This window comes from Stomoxys calcitrans, chromosome 2, assembly GCF_963082655.1.
Source record: "Stomoxys calcitrans chromosome 2, idStoCalc2.1, whole genome shotgun sequence".
Classification (NCBI taxonomy): Eukaryota; Metazoa; Arthropoda; class Insecta; order Diptera; family Muscidae; genus Stomoxys; species Stomoxys calcitrans.
This window is the reverse complement of record NC_081553.1, coordinates 144,968,816-144,990,679: the sequence shown is the minus strand read 5'-3', so window position 1 is coordinate 144,990,679 and position 21,864 is coordinate 144,968,816. Positions and strand designations below refer to the sequence as shown.

Genomic DNA, 21,864 nt, shown 5'->3' with positions numbered 1-21,864 from the left:
TGATAGATTACGTGCACTGTTGTTTATTAATAAACAAATAATTAAGACATATTTTGTGTAATCTTATAATTTAATATATTTGATAACAATCAGCCCAATGAGTATCGCAAATTCAAAGAAAATTATCAATATTAAAATCAATTTATTGTATATAAATTCCCGTTGAAGTTTTCGTACAATTCTGCGTGACTGTGAAAGGTCTTCATTTGCATCTTCAAGGCGTCGGGTAGATCGTAAAAGGGATTCGCGTTGTTCACCCAAATCTGAAAGAACCTAAAATATATAAATTTCGCTTTTATCAATAAAAGTGTAATTATAGGTATGTATGTAAAAAAAAATAGAATTCAATTAGATCCGAACACTAGACCATCCCATTCCATAAAGGAGAAAATTTTGTTTTTGGAAATAGAAAAACGCATACCCTCCATATTTTTCCTTTTGATTCCAATAAGGGAAATAAAAAATATTTTACGGTTGATAACACGCTGCAGCGGCGTCCAAAATTCATTCATTCATTTAAAATCCATTAGAGGAATTATTTAGAATTAAATTTGAACACAAAGTAAATATTCACATGACACTTGCCGAAATTTGGGACAGAGAGTTAAGTTAAGCCCCTTCACATATTTCTGCAATTTGGTCTAGATCAATCAAGATTTGCATATAGCTGCCATATATACCGATATCTCGATTTAAAAGATATAGCTATTTTTAGATATAGCTACTTAAAAGATCAATATTTTTGTTATACACAATTGAACAATGACTTGTACCTATTAGCATTTGTCCAAATCGGATCATATTTCGATACTTGCTATGGGACATAAGGTACGCAATTTTGATGAAAGGTGGTTTACATATATACCCGAGGTGGTGGGTATCCAAAGTTCGGCCCGGCCGAACTTAACGCCTTTATACTTGTTTGTATAAGCTCAGTTAAATTTTTAAGTATTTTAAAATTGCTAAGTTTTATAAACTAAAATCAATTTGGACCAAATGACCATTTGCAACGGCCAACAAACTATATCAAAAAGAAATATCTATGAAAAGTCCCGGCACGGGGTAGCTGTGAGCACCGCACGGGCTGGAACATTGAGGCCCGACCTGTGTGGTGTTCATTGCTATCACGAGAAGCTTAGCTGCGAGCTACCGGGCGCGTCCACAGGTTGCGGATAGTGCAACGCTCCATACGGAATAGCTGCAACGTCGCGGAAAATTAATGGTATCGGGCGGAGATTACTCTGAAAGCACTCAGAAAAAATGGTTCATAGAATTAATAAAAAAAAACTTATTCCAAATAAGTAAACCAATTTTATATAATTTAGTAAGGTTAGGTCAGGTTGAATAGAGGGAGCAGATATCAATCCGCCACATGCCACTATGGACATACACATAAGCCAGTAATCGGCTTGTTGTGCGCTACTTACAAAATCCTTAATTGTTTTCCATACCACTCCCGTTAGTTGGTTCATGTCTGCTATCTTGTCCTCAACTAAGTACTGGACTGCTCTTAAATCGGACTGCGTCGACGCGTAAGGCTTCGGGTTAACCAAGTTTATCGACGGCAGTACGCTGACCTTCAGCGCCAAATCGTCTGCCCTTTCATTCCCCTTGCTTCGTTATGGCCCGGCACCTAAACGATGTGGATTGTGCCATCCTCAGAGGAGGCGTTAATTTCTTTCTTACACTACAAGACTATTCGTGACCTTACCGTCCTGGTTGTTATTGCCCTTGTAGCCTTTTTACTGTCCGTAAAGATGTTTACATTCAACGTTCTCGCGTTAGAACCCACCACCTCACGCATTCCGTGATCGCCCGGATCTCCGCTTGCAGGACCGTATTATGTTCAGGCAGTCTAAAACAGATCTCAGTTCTTGGGTTCTCAATGTAGACCCCAGGACCACTCTGTCCTTCATCTTTGATCCATCCGTGTAACATGATCTTCCAGACGGCAATACTAGGGTTCCGTCAGTCCAAGACTGTGCCGCTGGCAGCAGTGCCTCGCACTCGTCCTCAAGTGTCGTCTCAGGTATCCGATCGGAAACCTCTTCCCTTCGTCGCTTCGATTATACGGCGATGGTATGAGCTTCTCCCATTGCCTTAAGTCTCATAGTGGCTGCCTCACATTTAATCTGTATGTCAATGGGTAGGATATCTAGAATAGTCTCCAATGCCCTAGTGGGCGTGGTCCTCATCGTTCCCCATATGTCAAGGCAGCATGTTCTCTGTCTTCTCTGGGGTAACATTGAGACCTCTAGATCTACCCCAGTCATATACCATATGCAAGACCCTTTCGGCCCTTCTGCATAGCTAGTTCGGATCCTTACCCCTATAAAGTATTATAACATTGTCTGCATATTAGACGGGTTCAAATCTCTTCTCAGTTGGCATCCGTAATAGGTTATTTATGATGGTCAACCAAAAAAATGGCGATAAAATGCCCCCCTGTGGCGTGCCCTGTGCCACTTTCTCCCTTATACTTATGTAACGGAACACACAATTTATTCACCTGTTTCTTAGCATATGGTTTATCCAGTCTTTAGGACCGGGTCCACCCGGTACTGGCCTACGGATTGGATCAGTGTGGCGGTCCGCATATTGTTAAAAGCTCCCTCGATGTCAATGCATACCGCCAGTGTGTACGTTTTGGCATCGAAGGATTATTCTATTTTATGCACAACCTCGTGCAGGGCAGTCTCCACCCACCGTCCCTTGATATAGGCATGCTATTTGTATTTGAGCATTTCGCTTGATGTCCTACTCTATATCATGGTGTCCACAACATGTTTCATGGTTTTGGTCTTTGGTGGCGCATTACTACCCTCCTGCCAGGCTTACGGAGAATATGCAAGTCCTAGGCACACTGTGAAAATAGTGGATGATAGTCGGCCTCCTTTCGTAGTAGCGCCGGAACTATTCCATCAGTTCCGGGTGACTTATATGGTTTGGAGGCCACCGTAGCGCAGAGGTTAGCATGTCACCCTATGACGCTAAACGCCCGGGTTCGAGGCCATAAAAAAATATTTTTCAGTAGTGGTTTTCCCATCCTAATGCTGGCAACATTTGTGAGGTACTATGCCATGTAAAAACTTCTCTCCAAAGAGGTGTTGCAATGCGGCACGCTTTTCGGACTCAGATATAAAAAAAGAAGAAGGCCCCTCATCATTAAGCTTAAACTTGAATCGGACTGCACTCATTCATATGTGAGAAGTTAGCCCTTGTTCCTTAGTGAAAAGTTCATTGGGAAAATTTGCGATTGCTCCTCATTAGTCTTAAGCCTTCGATCAACCTCATTATTCTAAGATCCGGTGTCTCCGTGAGTACCGTCGTATCCTGTGGAAAACGCATTTTCATCAAAAGCCTCAACATGTCATCAGTTGTTTCTGCTCTCACTCCCATGCCGTCTAATAAAGTTTCAATTTGAACATGGGGTTTTGAGACATTTTTTCATCTGGTGGCGTCTTTAATGCCATCGACCTCGTCGCAGAAAGCTTCCAGGAGGCTCGTTTTGCCGCTCTGGTAATCTTATTGTATTCCTTGAGCCGTGTGTAATACACATCCCAATACACTTCTGCGTTTTTACGACGTCCTCTGTTAAAAAAATTTGCGAATATCACTGGTCATCCAGGGTTTTTGTTGGGCTGATTTCATTTCCCAAAGAAGACAATTATCTTCGAAAGACGCCACCAGTGCAGTCGAAATTCTGTTGACATTGTCGTCAATGTCTTCTATACTAGGCCGTGATTTTCTAAACCTAATGTAGCGATGGTCTGAGAAGAAATGCTCCATGGTGACCCTCCAATCCTGAACCTCATCGATTAGATTTTCCAAACATATTGTCACATCTAAAACCTCCTCCCTAATCCTACTAACAAAGGTAGCGGTATTACCAATATTATTATTTTGTAGCCGTTGAGTGGAGCGGACGTGTTTCTATTTCGCTCCTATTCCGTATCTCGGAATAGGTACTACCTATTACGAAAAAATTTTAAAGCCTTTTGGAGTAGGCTAGAAATGGACTCCAAAAACCCAACATCTGCGGTGGTGGCGTCAGACCGTAGCGTGTTGTCCTTCCCTCCTATAAGTGTGGGTGCCTTGGCACCTGTAGTCGAGAGTAATGCTTCAAGCGCACAACTAGTCGTCAAACTAATTAATGAGGAAGATATACCATAGGGATGCACAGTTCGTCCCCAGCCTTTATGTAAAGGGGTGTTTCTGACGCGGATTCAGACAGCGACTGTGTCAATGCAACAGTCATCGCAGCCGAATCAAGAGATGAGGGCATCGGGATGACAGCAGAAGTAAGCGATGGCTTTGCTAAGCTCACAAGCAGACCGATAAAGCCATCTGGTTCACGACGAAGAAGACAGAGGAGTATGTACCGGCAACGTAATCGGGCGAAAGTGCAGGATGCTGGAAGGGATAGACTGACATTCCAAGCACGGAAGCTGGAAAAAGAATCAGATCTCCCTAAGAGCATAACACTGTTAAAATGCTGAAGAATAAAGAGCCTCCCGCTTTCAAGTACTCTGGGAAAACAAAGCCAGCCATCCCCCAATGGAGACTCCAGTGTCCTGCGGAGGTAGACAAAGTCGGAACAGGAACGAAGGAAGCGCGCACGGCCCCTGATTTTTCATGGAGGACTGTGAATTCCAAACTGAGGCCACTGCCTCACAAGGGCGACGGACTTCATCAATTGATGGGGCAGTAAATTTGCGACGGAACGCATGTTGGGATTCTTGGGCAAGCAAAACCAAGGTTTGTTCGCAGAGAAGTGGGAGGTCTCATTGATCAAGTCTCCGTGACGAGTTTGGATAAGACTAAAGGCATGGCGTAGTGCTCCATGCAGAGCAGAGCAAAGCTGTCTTTTTTGAGATTGGGAAGACTAGAATAGGCCAATTTCTCATTTTGAGACATCAGGCCGTGCAGTAGCAGGTGACTCAACACCGCCCAACGAGCAGGGGACCGACAACGAGACAATCACGGCATCTCTCAATATTGGTTAGCAAAGATCCTAATATTAAAATATTAGGCAGTACAGTGGCGAGAGACCCAACACAGCCTAAAAAACAGGAACCCGACGACGTACCCATCACCGACTTCAAGATTCGGAATACTGGGATAGGAAAAGATCCTAGTATTGAAACATTAGGCAGCACAGCGACGAGAGACTCAGTGCAAACCAACGAACAGGGAGCCGATGATGGTACCATCACCTACTCCCAAGAAGACCATTTACTTAAGATTTGGAAGGCTAAAAAAGGCAAAGATCCTATCCTATCCCCTTGAATCAGACAATACAGGGAATGAAAACCCAATACTGCTTAACGAACAGGGACCAGACGATGGAACCGTTACCGACTTTACAAAGAGTCGGAAGACTAGACTAGGCAAAGAACCTAAAACGATGACATCAGGCAGTGCAGTGACGAGAAAGTCAATGCAGTCTAAAGTACAGGGAGCATACGATGAGATCATCACCTACTCCCAAGATGCCTATTTACTGGAGGACCAATGATTGAGGTAATCCAGATAAACCTCCACCGGATCGAGACAGCTACACACGTTCTGATGGAGAAAATCAGCAAGGGCAAGATTTATATTGCCTTAATTTAGGAGCCATGGACGAGCCGGAACAAAGTTTATGGACTGAACCATATCAACTACCAATTATTCTATGCTAACACTAGTACTCGGCTGAGGACCTGCGAAATTTGTCATAAAAATTTATATTATAAATTTTCCCCAGAGTTGTCAACATTGGATGCAGCAGTGGTCAGACAGGGAGACGGTGGAGCATACCTGGCATCACTTTATCTGCCTTTCGACTCTCCGACACCCACGTCGGAGCTGCAATGGCTGGTGAGGAATTGGTAACACCGCTACCTTTCTTAATAGGATTAGGAAGGAGGAATTAGATGTGACGATATGTTCGGAAAATCTAATCAGTAAGGTTTAGCATTGGAGGGTCTCTATGGAACACTCTTTCTCTGACCATCGCTACATTAGGTTTAGAATAGCACGGCCAGCGCTGAATCCGATAAGCTTCCGGAATAAGTTAAAAACCAGCTTGCCAAAATTCGGAAGGCTACACAGAAGAAACTTGGGCAAGATAATTTAGATTGTCCAAGCATAGAAGACATTGACGAAAATGTCAACAGGATTACGACTGCACTGGTGGGGTCCTTCGAACTTAGTTATCCTTTTCTGGAAAGGAAATCAGCCCAAGAAAAATCTTGGATGGCCGAAGAGATTCGCAATATTGGGAAAGTCCGCAGACTTTTTAAAGGAGCACGTCCTAAAACAGCGGAAGTTTATTGGGATGTGTATTACACGGGGCCACCGTAGCGCAGAGGTTAGCATGTCCGCCTATGACGCTGAACGCCTGGGTTCGAATCCTGGCAGGACCATCAAAAAAATTTTCATCGGTGGTTTTCCCCTCCTAATGCTGGCAACATTTGTGAGGTACTATGCCATGTAAAACTTCTCTCCAAAGAGGTGTCGCACTGCGCCACGCCGTTCGGACTCGGTTATAAAAAAATTGTATTTGTATTACACACGGCTCAATAAGAATGCCAGAGTGTCAAAACGTGCCTCCTGGAAGCTTCTCTGTGAACAGGTCGATAGCGCTAACGACGCCGCCAAGATGAAAAAGTTTCTCTCAAAAACCCATGTCCAAACTGAAACTTTAGTAGACGACATGGGAGTGAGAGCGGAGACAACGGAGGACATGGTGAAAATTTTGATGAAAACCCACTTTTTCACATGATACGAAGGGACTCACGGAGACACCGCAATCTTAGAATAATGACGTTGATCGAAGGTTTATAATTACGGAATTTATGGTGAAGGAATCCTTGAGCAGCTTCAAATCATTTAAGTCACCCGGACCTGATGGAATATTTCCGGCGTTACTACAGAAAGAGGCAGACTATCTGGCGCCTCGTCTGGCCAAAATTTTCACAGCGTGCCTAGGACTTTCATATACTCCGAAAGCCTGGCAGGAGGCAAGGGTGGTGTTTATACCCAAGCCCGGCAATGCAAGTTATGCGACATCAAAGGCCTACAGACCTATAAGCCTTACGTTCTTTCTACTCAAAACCATGGAACGTATTGTGGACACCATGATAAAGAGTAGGACATCCAGTGAACTGCTGAAATACAAACAGCATGCCTATATCAAGGTAAGGTCAGTGGAGACTGCCCTGTACGAGGTTGTGCATAAAATTGAAGAATCCTTCGATGCCAAAACGGCATTTTATCGCCACTTCTATGGGTGACCACCATAAATGACCTATTACGGATGCTGACTGAAGAGGGACTTGAAGCCGTTAGCTACGCAGACTATGTTATAATACTTCTAAGAAGTAAGGATCCGAGCGAGCTATGCAGAAGGGCCGAAAGGGTCTTGCATATGTCATATGACTGGGCTAGACCCAGAAGTCTCAATGTTAACCCAGAGAAGACTGAAATATGCCTGTTCACGAGGAAGACGAAGGTGGCTAATTTAACGCACCACGTTTCCTCAATAAGACGATTTCGATATCTGACAAGGTCAAATACTTGGGTGTGATCTAGGACAGGAAACTTAATTGGAAGTGTCACATTCAGGAGCGTACTGAGAAAGCTCATAGATGTTGGGCACTATGTAGACGGGCCGTAGGTCGAAATTGGGTCTGAATCCGAGGATAGTTCACTGGCTCTACAGAAGCGTTATTATACCAATACTTACTTACGCCTCAGTAGTTTGGTGGAGCTACAGATAAAAAGTGCACCATACAACAAGTTCAGAGAACATGTCTTGGCATAGGCGGAGCGATGAGGACCACGCCCACTAGGGCACTGGAGACTATTCTAGATATCCGACACATTACCATACAGATTAAGTGTGAGTCAGCCACTGCGGCTATAAGACTTAAGGCGATGAGATGCGAATGGATTGAGGATGGGAACAGCTCATAGCATCGCGGTGTAATCGAAGCGACGATAGGAAATCTGGAAGGAAGGGAAGAGGTTTCCGATCGGATACCTGAGATGAACCTTGAAGTCGAGTGCGAGGCACTGTACTGTCGTATATTTTACGACCAATCTGCACAAAATTAGCTGAGAATTGATTTTTTAATGATCTGTATATCTCTGAAATATTTAATCAAAATTGGTTAAGATTTAGATGTTCCTCCCATTATATATGAAATACCCGAATTTCACTTATAAGGCCGTATTCACTACAGTTCCCTTCTGATCACCTCCGCCAAAGTCCATAAAAATTGGTGCATCATATAATGATACGGCCTAATTTAAATCAGGGATTCAAAGAGGAGCGGAGCAGGTCTATTTTTGCCGGATGGGGAGCGACATTTTTTGAAACCGGAGCGGTTTCCATCCTCAAAAACAGCTTCGCTCCAACAAGATAAAAAACTTAAATACAGTGTTTTTTTGGCTTACGAACTTGTTATTTTAGCATATTTAGAAATGAAGGAGACAGTAGAGCAAGTGGCTCTGGTTTTGAGAACTATTGGGTTGCCCAAAAAGTAATTGTCGGTAATATAGTTGTAATATAGTCGGCGTTGACAATTTTTTTCAACGGCTTGTGACTCTGTAATTGCATTCTTTCTTCTGTTATCAGCTGTTACTTTTAGCTTGCTTTAGAAAAAAGTGTGCGAAATTTTGTTTACATTTGTTTGTTTGGCGTCAATTTTAATATGGGTACCACATGTATTGAAAGAAATTCATTTAACAAACCGAATCAACGCTTGTGATATGCACCTTAAACGCAATGAATTCGATCCGTTTTTAAAACGAATCATAACTGGAGATGAAAAATGGATTGTTTACAACAACGTTAGTCGAAAACGATCATGGTCCAAGCATGGTGAACCAGCTCAAACCACTTCAAAGGCTGATATCCACCAAAAGAAGGTTATGCTGTCTATTTGGTGGGATTGGAAGGGTGTGGTATATTTTGAGCTGCTTCCAAGGAACCAAACGATTAATTCGGATGTTTACTGTCAACAATTGGACAAATTGAATACAGCCATCAAGGAGAAGCGACCAGAATTGGTCAATCGTAAAGGTGTCATATTCCACCAGGACAACGCTAGACTGCATTCATCTTTCGTCACTCGTCAAAAACTGAGTGAGCTTGGCTGGGAACTTTTGATGCATCCACCATATAGCCCTGACCTTGCACCATCAGACTACCATTTATTTCGATCTTTGCAGAACTCCTTAAATGGTAAAACTTTCGCCAATGATGAGGCTATAAAATCGCACTTGGTTCAGTTTTTTGCGGATAAAGGCCAGAAGTTCTATGAGCGTGGAATACTAAATTTGCCAGGAAGATGGCAAAAGGTTATCGAACAAAATGGCAATTATATATTTGATTAAAGTTCATCCTAAGTTTTATTAAAAATGCATTTACTTTCTTTTAAAAAATCCGCAATTACTTTTTAGGCAACCCAATATATGCTATACAGATCTTTTATATAAAAAAATTCCGATAGGCCTGCCGTCATGTTGTACAACCTGAGGTTATATCTATGGGTGGAGGGCATTTTACATGCATTCCAGTTGGACTTTTAACAAAATCGCATTAGTCTGTCACACTTGGTTAATCTAAACTCCGATATTTTTTTGGGTTAGGATTGTGTTCTCTTATAAAATTATTGTTTGGCGTGTGTTTCACAATTTCATTCCCTATTGAGTTTTCGGTTGTTGGCTATAAAATCACATATGTCTAAATGCTTTTTATTCCCGAGCCCAGGCATTTTGGTTCAGTATGCACCATTGTTTTTCTCGGTGGGACTTTTAGGGAAAAGAAAAGGCTTTGGATAAAGGATTTCTAAAATCCTCCAAGATAACTGATGGTGTCCTTTTATTGCGTGGGTTTACCGGTATCTGTGTGACTATCCATTTTGGAGGGAAATTATGGATTTTTCAAGTGATTTTTTTCATCTTATTGGTTTCATCTCGTTATTGTGATGGGCTTCTCAACATAGGTAAGAAAGCCTCGGACTTTTTTTTACTCTTCCACTTACGGTGCCTTTGTTTTACTGCATAGGTTCGGTTGGAGCCCTTGATTCTCTCTCTCTCTAAGAAAGATCACTGCTGAATCGCATCTTTGTCTCACTGCACTGCCATTTTTCAGGGGTTTGTGCATATTTCTTTACCCACGCAGAACGAGTAACTCTAGTGTCGTTGCCGTGTAACATCTCCTCGTACAAGACATGCTGAACGCCGCTTGAACGTCGGCGTGTCTGAAAGTGTGTTGGTGTGGACTCCGTGAAGAATTCCCAAAAATTTTATGGACAAAAAAATAATTTAGTTTTTTCGCCATCGCAACCTCCGGCAATTTGCCTGGAGTGAACCAAAAGAATATTTTTTTCTTTAGTTTTATTTAATCATTTGGTTTAAAACTTTGCAAGTAGTAAATGTTGAGAAGAAAAGGTTTAAATTCGAAAGAGTGATTGAGGCTTGGCATTTTGCGGCTGGTAAAAATAATTTTTTTTTATGTTGGTAACGATGTGATTTTTTTTTTAAATTAACAACAGGAGACTATCCCCTGCCAATGTCTCCTGTTTCATCATCGTCCCAATGGAAGGCCTTTCATCGTTGGATTATGGAAACAGGTAAGTGCAAATTGTTCTTGGATGCTCAAATTTGTATTTGATTTCCCCACATTGACAGTAAATGAGCAAGTGCTAAATCGCATTACTGTGTTCTAAACTGCAATACAGTAAACTACTACCGTCTTGTCAAATTAGTTCTAGTAATTTTTTTTACTTCTCGAAGGAAATCAAATGCAAATTTATTTATTACTTAAAATAATAGAAAAAAAAAATCATAACTCGCACTTTTTGCCAAAGTGTTTAAAATACCGGTTTTCCTATCAATCAGCGCTGCTGAATTGCCTCGCTCACTTTTATGTCGACAAACATCTTAAACCTGTATTGGGAGATGCATGGAGTAATACAATAGTTTGACAAGCATAGAACATCCGCACTTATTTATTGGATCTTCGGTACAATTGACTTTATGAAAATACCAATTTGATTTTTTTCCTTGTTTCTGTTGTTACAAAGCGGACGCAGTTACTAATTGATTTTGTAAAACTGACACACAAGGCGGCTAGCTTATACAAGTGTACATACCCACTACTTCATTTCATTTCATGTACACATGCTTCTATTTACCACTCATCGACCGTTGAAAGTAAAATTTTTTATCACACATTTTATACAATTCTTATGTGCCTTTATATAAAAACAGACCATCTTATATTTTTTTTCGCGTTTATTTATAATTAAAGTTATAGTTACATTTCTCTTTCATATTATTATTATATGTTCAGGTAATTGATTACCTAAGTATAGCTTTTTGATAATCAATGAGTCTGACCAACTAATCCCAGGCTTGAAATTGTACGGTCTTATTATAAGAAGGATAAAAATAAAGGTCTGAGTATGTGGTCCATTTTAGTTAAGCTCTTGAGTTTCTGCATTTTTGAGTAATATTTTGCGTCGAGTTAAGGTCCAAATTCAGATTTATAAGAAGGAAAATGAATTGTTTTAAAAAAATGTTTAATTTTGCAATGAATTGCTGAACTTTTACACCAATTGTCTGATTTCCTCTAAGCAGCCGGATGGGTTCATATAAGAATTTAACGAGGTGTAACTGAGGAGCAGGATGGGCGGGCAGTGTGCAGTACCACCCAAATGCACACAATCGTTAAGATAGAATCCTGCGTACTTTCGCAGGATTTGAATTCTTAATTTGAATCTGAGGGACTCAAATTTCAGTTTTAGATACAACCAAAAGTTGCATGCTACAAAGAAAGAGAGATAGATCCATTAATTAGTATACGGATCGACTCGGAATTACATTCTGATTCGATTAAGCTATATCCGTCTACCAAATTTTAAGGAACAGGGGCAAACTTCTCACATATCAATGATTCCGATTCAAGTTTTTACCTCAATGATAAGGGGCCTCCTTTTTATAGCCGAGTCCGAACGGTGTTGCGGCGTGCGACACCTTTTTGGAGAGAAGTTTTACATGCCATAGTAGCTCACAAATGTTGCCAGCATTAGGAGGGAAAACCACCGTTGAAAATTATTTCTGGTCTCGCCAGGATTCGAACCCATGCGTTCAGCGTCATAGGCGGACATGCTAAACTCTTCGCTACGGTGGCCTCCAGGTGTACAAAGGACAGGTAGATTTAGATATAGCTCCTTTGTATATGTATCTTCTGATTTACACTTTTAGTGTCTTATAGCTCAATTATCAACCGATCTTCTTAAAATTTTGCTCAGAGATTTCTTCTGAGTTTCACAACATGTACGGATTTTGCTCATTTCAAACTATAGCAAATTTTAATTAGCCTGTATACAACCTGTGGTGCTAGGTATCAAAAGATCGGTTTTGCCTGACTTAGCCCATCCTTACTTGTCTATAAATTTGATTAGAAGTATCTTCTGTTTTATGCTTGGGAAGTGAAGTGAAAATTTGGGAGCAATATCAGGTTAGGCAGACCATATTTGGTATGAAAGTTGGAGGTGATGGGCAAAATCATAATGTAAAATTTCAACCAATTTGGATAAGAATTGCGCCATCTAGGGGCTAAAGAAATAATATTGATGAATCGGTTTATATGTAGCCTTTATCTAAATCTGAGCTGATATGGCCCATTTTCACAACCAATGACCTACATCAGATCACTATTTCGAGGTACTACAAACGGAATGATTATATAAGCATACCCCCATCCCATGGTGGAGTATATAAAAAGGCACCTTTTATGAGCTTGAGACGGTAAACCGATTGATCGGTATATATATAAAGATATAGTCCGATATAGACGGCAATCAAGAATACATATAATCGGAGTTGAATATTGCTTGATGTTGCAAATGTAATGAAAAAATTAATATACCACTTCTTCTATGATGGTGGGTATAAGACAAAAATTTAAATAAAAAGTCAATTTAAATGCTAAAGAGCGAAGCGGAAAAAAATTCTCGGAGCGGAGCGATAAAATTTTTTCCGGAGCGCAGAAAGTATAACTTATCTGATATGAAAAAACTAAAATACATGAAATGGAAGTGCGTTTTGAGACTTTTGGAGTAAAACATATGAAAACTACTCAACTGATGATTCTTGTTTGAAACAGTGAGTGGAGCGGACGTTTTAATCGTTGATGATCTGCGTTTGTTTCCAGTAGAGCGCCAGATCTAGAGCCCGAGAGTAGGCTTAGAATGGACTCCAAAGACCCAATAGCTGCAGTACTGGTGTCAGGCCGTAGCATGTTGTCTGCTACTGAAACCTCGACTGTTGGAATGGCTGCTCCAGTCTCCACTAGCCGACAGACGACTGGTCAGCAGGAGAGTCGAACCTATTTTATCTTTGCATGCCTATAATTTTCCTAGGCCATCGGCCTTCCCTGGCGAACTAACACGCTCTTTAAGAGGTTGAAATAATAGAAGACGCATCGTTTTCAGGTTTATTGATAGGCCTCCTAAGACCCTCACTAATATGAAGAGAGACTCCCTGAATTGGGCTCGGAAATTCGCCGCACAAGCTACCCCAAAGACTTTACGTCTAGATCCGGAAACTCCACCGCAGTCAGCTAAAACGCTGCGGTCACTTGAAGGGCATCCCATGCCTGAAAGAACTAGGGCGAACAATTGTAAGATGGGTCCAAGATCCTTTGCTAATGTCGCTAGAAACAGTTTGGTGATGGCAGTTTTCGACAATGAAGAAGAACAGGGATGTATACATAGGAATAATTGGAGTGGGATAGTCAATGGATTGTCATCAGTATACTCCTTGCGGAAGTTTGTGACGATGCAGGATGGTATCGGGGTCGATACAGACTAATTGCCTTCGGGGATCTCCGCTCGATTAAAACGTATAGTTGTGCGCTAAAAAAGATTGGAGAGATTTGGCCAAGTGCAGCACTAGATTTAGTCAAGAAGGAAGATATTCCTTCTCGACCAATGGTGCATGCTTAGATACCAAGGATTCCCTCAGATCCTGAATCGATACTTGGAAGACTAAGGGAATATAATGCCAATCTTTCAACCAGACCTCGACAAGTCTAAAGGGGTTGTATCTAAAAAGGTACTCGACCTGAAAGGCCTTGGGTTAACCAAGTTTATTGACGGCAGTTCTTTGGCCTTCACTGCCAAATCATCTGCTTTCTCTTTCCCAGTTACTCCGCTATGGCCCGACAACCAAACGGTGCGGATTGTGGCTGTGCCACTGGCAGCAGTGCCTCGCACTCGACCTCAAGTGTCGTCTCAGGTATCCGATCGGAAACTTCTCTTCCTTCCATGGTTTCCTATCGTCGCCTCGATTATACCGCGATGGTATGAGCTGCTCTCATCCTCAATCCATTCGCATCTCATCGCCTTAAGTCTCATAGCCGCAGTGGCTGGCCCACACTTAATCTGTATGTCAATGGGTCAGATATCTAGAATAGTCTCCAGTGCCCTAGTGGGCGTGGTCCTCATCGCTTCGCCTATACCAAGACAAGATGTTCTCTGAACTTGGACATTGTTTAAAGTCCATTCGTTGTCAACGCATACCGCCAATGTGTACATCTTAGCATCGAAGGATTCTTCTATTTTATGTACAACTTCGTTCGTAATAACTCAAAGAAAAGTACACAAAGAAAATATTAGTACTGAACATATGAAGTTTTCTTAAAATTATTTGCCATTAGAAAAATTGAGAAATAATCTGTGTGGAATTTGAGTGAATCCAAGAAGTTGCTCCACGAATCACACCGACAGGAAAGACAGAAACAGAGAGCGGAGACAGACACATATCTCGAAATTCGATTGGAACGTAGAGGAATTTGATGGCAGCTGGCTGTACGTATCGGATTGACCCGATGGAGTCCTTCATCGGCAAGGGCTGCCGCCTCAGTGTAAAACACACTGGTACAACAAAAACAACGAAGGCGAATTGGAATTTTCTACGTTCAATTAAAAACCAGTTTTTGCATTTTCAGAAAAAATTAGCACATAGTCGCAAAAAAGCAGAAATTCAAAAGGTCGCAAAGTTCTTTGAATCTATAAAGATAGGAAATTCCGACTTCAGTCGCACAACGGTAACACTGGACAAAAGTATTTTTTTTGGGGAAAAGTATACTTTATGTGGCGCACCTCCCGTTCCGCTAAATTTCGGTATAAAATTGTGGGTTAATCCCAGGAACACGAATCTGAAGTCCATTTTTGAGACATAGCCCGTGGACCATTTTAGGGGCCAAAAACCCACTCAATGTCGAGTACTGCAGCATAGACATCAAGCGAGTAATTAGAAATGAGGCAAAAAATTTATAAAAATTGAACTTAGGAAGGACCGCAGGGGTATTGAGATAGTGAGTTCCCTAACCTAGGCGGTATGTGTATGAAATGAAAAAATTATATCTTTTTTATTTCATGTGACAAGAATGGAAATTTGTCAAAGATGAAAATCTATTAAAAATATCGCACAATTTTTTTAATTGGACTAGGGAAGGACCCAAGTGGTATTGAGATAGTGAATCCCCTAGTATTGGCGATACGGGTATGGAATGAAAAAAGAGAAAAAAATTTAGGGGTCGATTATGGATAGCAACACAACTTCAGTTGCGTTGCCAACGGGCAAATTTTAATAAAAATTTCCATTTCTGTTTTGAAGCCCATACTTCTTAACATTTACTTAGTAGCTGGATGCCCAAAACACTGATATTGACTTGACTCATAAAAACCGCGCCTACATACTGTGGCTCTCGTGTTTTTCATTTTATAAAATTTTTGATCATTAAGCTCATCTCGAAAGAGAAATTAACACATCATTAGAAAAATTATATTCGCCCTAACGAGCAAAAAATATTAAAAAATTAGGCTGAGCCAGGCCGTGGTTTGAACCCATGACATAACTACCAGGTAGTTACTGTAAACAACTGAGTATAATTTTTTCTCGCGAAGTGCACTATCTGTCAACGAGTTTTGGTTGTGTGAGTGTATTATATTGTAGTTAAGAACTATAGCACACACAAACGGCGCGAACTAGTAACATACACAAAATCAGAGTTGCACTTATCACTGATTTTGACAGATAGTGCACTCAATATTTTGTTGTTGGGCAACTGGCACTACCGGTAAATGAATATATCATGGTTTGAACCCACTACGTTTAGGAAACATGCGGGGAAAAATTGTAAAGTTGGAAAATATAACCAAGGTGCATAGAACAAATACACATGCATTGGAATTGTGACACAGCCAGTAGGACAATCTGTGGGGATTAGTTCGTGTGTTGTATGCATTTCGTAGTTCTTAAGTAATTTCTTCGAGATAAATACAACCTACCAATTTACGACGTTTGAAGCCCTCACACCAAATCATGGTTGGTGTGGTGTATTTTCCGTGGTTTTCATTTTTCCATTGTATACAATTTTCGATTATTAAGCTCATCTCAAAAGAGAAATTAACATAACATATATTTTTATTTTATATGTCGAAGATGAGAATTAATTAAAAAAAAATCGCGCACGTCATTTTCATTTGAAACCCACATTGCCTAGGTCTCAATACTAATTGGGTCCTTCCCGAATCCATTTCGGGTATTCCACACGTTAATACCGTTCTTTTGAAATCGATATTGCCTAGGCGGGTCCACGGGCCTTTGTCTCAGAAACAGACTACCCCCTCAACTCACATCTACGTACCAAATTTCATCGGAGATGCGCCGTATAAAAAGCATTTTAGCCAGTAGCTCTATCTAAAAAATTATTGGATTTTTGGGTAAACATATTTTACAAAGAATATTGATATGCCCAAATTCAAAGAGCGTTCTTCTAAAATAATTGAATAAATTTCACTTGCCTCTGTCCCAATTTGCTCGGTCTCATATGCAATTTGATTTGATCTTTGAAGACTATTGCCTGTTCTGTTCAAAACGTCATAAGATGAATTTAGTAACTGTTCGCGATTATTAGAAAACATGGTTCCAATCATAAAATTTATAAATTCATCAATACTGAACCAGGGATGGAAATTTAACAGTAAAACATCATGGTAGTCATGGTTGAATTAAGAAGGTTGACTCACTTTCTCAGTTCATGGTTGAATTAAGAAGGTTGCTTTACTTGACCAGCTGATTGAATTGTCCAACTCCAGAGTTGTATCTAAATCCCAATAGAATGTCAAATGCTTGGTTTGGATATTAAATTGTTTTTCACATTTTGTTTTATTTTTCACTTTCAATATTTTTTATTTATAATTTTACACATTTTTAATCAAAAATTTTTAATCAAAAAAAAAAAAAGATCTCGTGGCTGCAACATATGATAATGCAAATAAAAACTAAAATGCTCACATTTTAATTGTTTTAATTTATAATTTAAACGTTTATAATCATAAATCTTTTGATCTTGTGGCTGCTACACATGATAATGAAAATAAAAACTAAAATGTCAATTAAGAAGTGTCCAGCAATTTGACGGTCTAGAGGAAATACGCGCCATCATCGCCACAGGGTTGTATCGTTGATTTCGTTCTTATTGGGCAAGTGGGCTAACCTTCTAAATTCAACCTCGGCCCAGCTGATGGAATTGTCAAACTCCAGAGTTGTATCCAAATCCCACTAGAATGTCAAATTCTTGGTTTGGATTTAAAAAATGTTTCACATTTTAATTGTTTTGATCCTGTGACTGCTACACATGATAATGTAAATTATTGGTTGCCCAAAAAGTAATTGCGGATTTTTTAAAAGAAAGTAAATGCATTTTTAATAAAAATTAGAATGAACTTTAATCAAATATACTTTTTTTACACTTTTTTTCTAAAGCAAACTAAAAGTAACAGCTGACAACTGACAGAAGAAAGAATGCAATTACAGAGTCACAAGCTGTGAAAAAATTTATCAACGCCGACTATATGAAAAATCCGCAATTACTTTTTGGGCAACCCAATAGTAACATACATAAAATCAGAGTAGAACTAATCACTGATTTGATTTCCGCTAAATTTCGGTATAAAATTGTGGGTTAATCCCAGGAACACGAATCTGAAGTCCATTTTTGAGACATAGCACGTGGACCATTTTAGGGGCCAAAAACCCACTCAATGTCGAGTACTGCAGCATAGACATCAAGCGAGTAATTAGAAATGAGGCAAAAAATTTATAAAAATTGAACTTAGGAAGGACCGCAGGGGTATTGAGATAGTGAGTTCCCTAACCTAGGCGGTATGTGTATGAAATGAAAAAAATTATATCTTTTTTTATTTCATGTGACAAGAATGGAAATTTGTCAAAGATGAAAATCTATTAAAAATATCGCACAATTTTTTTAATTGGACTAGGGAAGGACCCAAGTGGTATTGAGATAGTGAATCCCCTAATATTGGCGATACGGGTATGGAATGAAAAAAGAGAAAAAAATTTAGGGGTCGATTATGGATAGCAACACAACTTCAGTTGCGTTGCCAACGGGCAAATTTTAATAAAAATTTCCATTTCTGTTTTGAAGCCCATACTTCTTAACATTTACTTAGTAGCTGGATGCCCAAAACACTGATATTGACTTGACTCATAAAAACCGCGCCTACATACTGTGGCTCTCGTGTTTTTCATTTTATAAAAGTTTTGATCATTAAGCTCATCTCGAAAGAGAAATTAACACATCATTAGAAAAATTATATTCGCCCTAACGAGCAAAAAATATTAAAAAATTAGGCTGAGCCAGGCCGTGGTTTGAACCCATGACATAACTACCAGGTAGTTACTGTAAACAACTGAGTATAATTTTTTCTCGCGAAGTGCACTATCTGTCAACGAGTTTTGGTTGTGTGAGTGTATTATATTGTAGTTAAGAACTATAGCACACACAAACGGCGCGAACTAGTAACATACACAAAATCAGAGTTGCACTTATCACTGATTTTGACAGATAGTGCACTCAATATTTTGTTGTTGGGCAACTGGCACTACCGGTAAATGAATATATCATGGTTTGAACCCACTACGTTTAGGAAACATGCGGGGAAAAATTGTAAAGTTGGAAAATATAACCAAGGTGCATAGAACAAATACACATGCATTGGAATTGTGACACAGCCAGTAGGACAATCTGTGGGGATTAGTTCGTGTGTTGTATGCATTTCGTAGTTCTTAAGTAATTTCTTCGAGATAAATACAACCTACCAATTTACGACGTTTGAAGCCCTCACACCAAATCATGGTTGGTGTGGTGTATTTTCCGTGGCTTTCATTTTTCCATTGTATACAATTTTCGATTATTAAGCTCATCTCAAAAGAGAAATTAACATAACATATATTTTTATTTTATATGTCGAAGATGAGAATTAATTAAAAAAAAATCGCGCACGTCATTTTCATTTGAAACCCACATTGCCTAGGTCTCAATACTAATTGGGTCCTTCCCGAATCCATTTCGGGTATTCCACACGTTAATACCGTTCTTTTGAAATCGATATTGCCTAGGCGGGTCCACGGGCCTTTGTCTCAGAAACAGACTACCCCCTCAACTCACATCTACGTACCAAATTTCATCGGAGATGCGCCGTATAAAAAGCATTTTAGCCAGTAGCTCTATCTAAAAAATTATTGGATTTTTGGGTAAACATATTTTACAAAGAATATTGATATGCCCAAATTCAAAGAGCGTTCTTCTAAAATAATTGAATAAATTTCACTTGCCTCTGTCCCAATTTGCTCGGTCTCATATGCAATTTGATTTGATCTTTGAAGACTATTGCCTGTTCTGTTCAAAACGTCATAAGATGAATTTAGTAACTGTTCGCGATTATTAGAAAACATGGTTCCAATCATAAAATTTATAAATTCATCAATACTGAACCAGGGATGGAAATTTAACAGTAAAACATCATGGTAGTCATGGTTGAATTAAGAAGGTTGACTCACTTTCTCAGTTCATGGTTGAATTAAGAAGGTTGCTTTACTTGACCAGCTGATTGAATTGTCCAACTCCAGAGTTGTATCTAAATCCCAATAGAATGTCAAATGCTTGGTTTGGATATTAAATTGTTTTTCACATTTTGTTTTATTTTTCACTTTCAATATTTTTTATTTATAATTTTACACATTTTTAATCAAAAATTTTTAATCAAAAAAAAAAAAAGATCTCGTGGCTGCAACATATGATAATGCAAATAAAAACTAAAATGCTCACATTTTAATTGTTTTAATTTATAATTTAAACGTTTATAATCATAAATCTTTTGATCTTGTGGCTGCTACACATGATAATGAAAATAAAAACTAAAATGTCAATTAAGAAGTGTCCAGCAATTTGACGGTCTAGAGGAAATACGCGCCATCATCGCCACAGGGTTGTATCGTTGATTTCGTTCTTATTGGGCAAGTGGGCTAACCTTCTAAATTCAACCTCGGCCCAGCTGATGGAATTGTCAAACTCCAGAGTTGTATCCAAATCCCACTAGAATGTCAAATTCTTGGTTTGGATTTAAAAAATGTTTCACATTTTAATTGTTTTGATCCTGTGACTGCTACACATGATAATGTAAATTATTGGTTGCCCAAAAAGTAATTGCGGATTTTTTAAAAGAAAGTAAATGCATTTTTAATAAAAATTAGAATGAACTTTAATCAAATATACTTTTTTTACACTTTTTTTCTAAAGCAAACTAAAAGTAACAGCTGACAACTGACAGAAGAAAGAATGCAATTACAGAGTCACAAGCTGTGAAAAAATTTATCAACGCCGACTATATGAAAAATCCGCAATTACTTTTTGGGCAACCCAATAGTAACATACATAAAATCAGAGTAGAACTAATCACTGATTTGATTTCCGCTAAATTTCGGTATAAAATTGTGGGTTAATCCCAGGAACACGAATCTGAAGTCCATTTTTGAGACATAGCACGTGGACCATTTTAGGGGCCAAAAACCCACTCAATGTCGAGTACTGCAGCATAGACATCAAGCGAGTAATTAGAAATGAGGCAAAAAATTTATAAAAATTGAACTTAGGAAGGACCGCAGGGGTATTGAGATAGTGAGTTCCCTAACCTAGGCGGTATGTGTATGAAATGAAAAAAATTATATCTTTTTTTATTTCATGTGACAAGAATGGAAATTTGTCAAAGATGAAAATCTATTAAAAATATCGCACAATTTTTTTAATTGGACTAGGGAAGGACCCAAGTGGTATTGAGATAGTGAATCCCCTAATATTGGCGATACGGGTATGGAATGAAAAAAGAGAAAAAAATTTAGGGGTCGATTATGGATAGCAACACAACTTCAGTTGCGTTGCCAACGGGCAAATTTTAATAAAAATTTCCATTTCTGTTTTGAAGCCCATACTTCTTAACATTTACTTAGTAGCTGGATGCCCAAAACACTGATATTGACTTGACTCATAAAAACCGCGCCTACATACTGTGGCTCTCGTGTTTTTCATTTTATAAAAGTTTTGATCATTAAGCTCATCTCGAAAGAGAAATTAACACATCATTAGAAAAATTATATTCGCCCTAACGAGCAAAAAATATTAAAAAATTAGGCTGAGCCAGGCCGTGGTTTGAACCCATGACATAACTACCAGGTAGTTACTGTAAACAACTGAGTATAATTTTTTCTCGCGAAGTGCACTATCTGTCAACGAGTTTTGGTTGTGTGAGTGTATTATATTGTAGTTAAGAACTATAGCACACACAAACGGCGCGAACTAGTAACATACACAAAATCAGAGTTGCACTTATCACTGATTTTGACAGATAGTGCACTCAATATTTTGTTGTTGGGCAACTGGCACTACCGGTAAATGAATATATCATGGTTTGAACCCACTACGTTTAGGAAACA

At 39.3% G+C, this 21,864-nt stretch overlaps 1 protein-coding gene, 1 long non-coding RNA gene and 1 other non-coding gene across 3 annotated transcripts; all 3 read right to left on the bottom strand.

Moving 5' to 3' along the window:
- LOC131993995 (vesicle transport through interaction with t-SNAREs homolog 1B) lies at positions 1–17,061 on the bottom strand. Its single transcript, XM_059362572.1, has 2 exons — positions 16,875–17,061; positions 1–273 (listed from the first exon to the last, which is right to left on the bottom strand). The coding sequence occupies exons 1-2, from the start codon at positions 17,004–17,006 to the stop codon at positions 64–66; spliced, it is 342 nt and encodes a 113-aa protein (XP_059218555.1). The 5' UTR covers positions 17,007–17,061; the 3' UTR covers positions 1–63.
- LOC106093598 (uncharacterized) lies at positions 14,676–16,867 on the bottom strand. The gene is made up of 2 exons (XR_001222381.2): positions 16,718–16,867; positions 14,676–15,074 (listed from the first exon to the last, which is right to left on the bottom strand). It is a non-coding gene; the product is annotated as an uncharacterized LOC106093598 (transcript).
- A 302-nt stretch (positions 17,062–17,363) lies between the features above and the next one.
- Positions 17,364–19,608, bottom strand: LOC131995024 (uncharacterized). Its single transcript, XR_009397073.1, has 2 exons — positions 19,554–19,608; positions 17,364–17,634 (listed from the first exon to the last, which is right to left on the bottom strand). It is a non-coding gene; the product is annotated as an uncharacterized LOC131995024 (long non-coding RNA).
- Between the last annotated feature and the right edge of the window lie 2,256 nt (positions 19,609–21,864).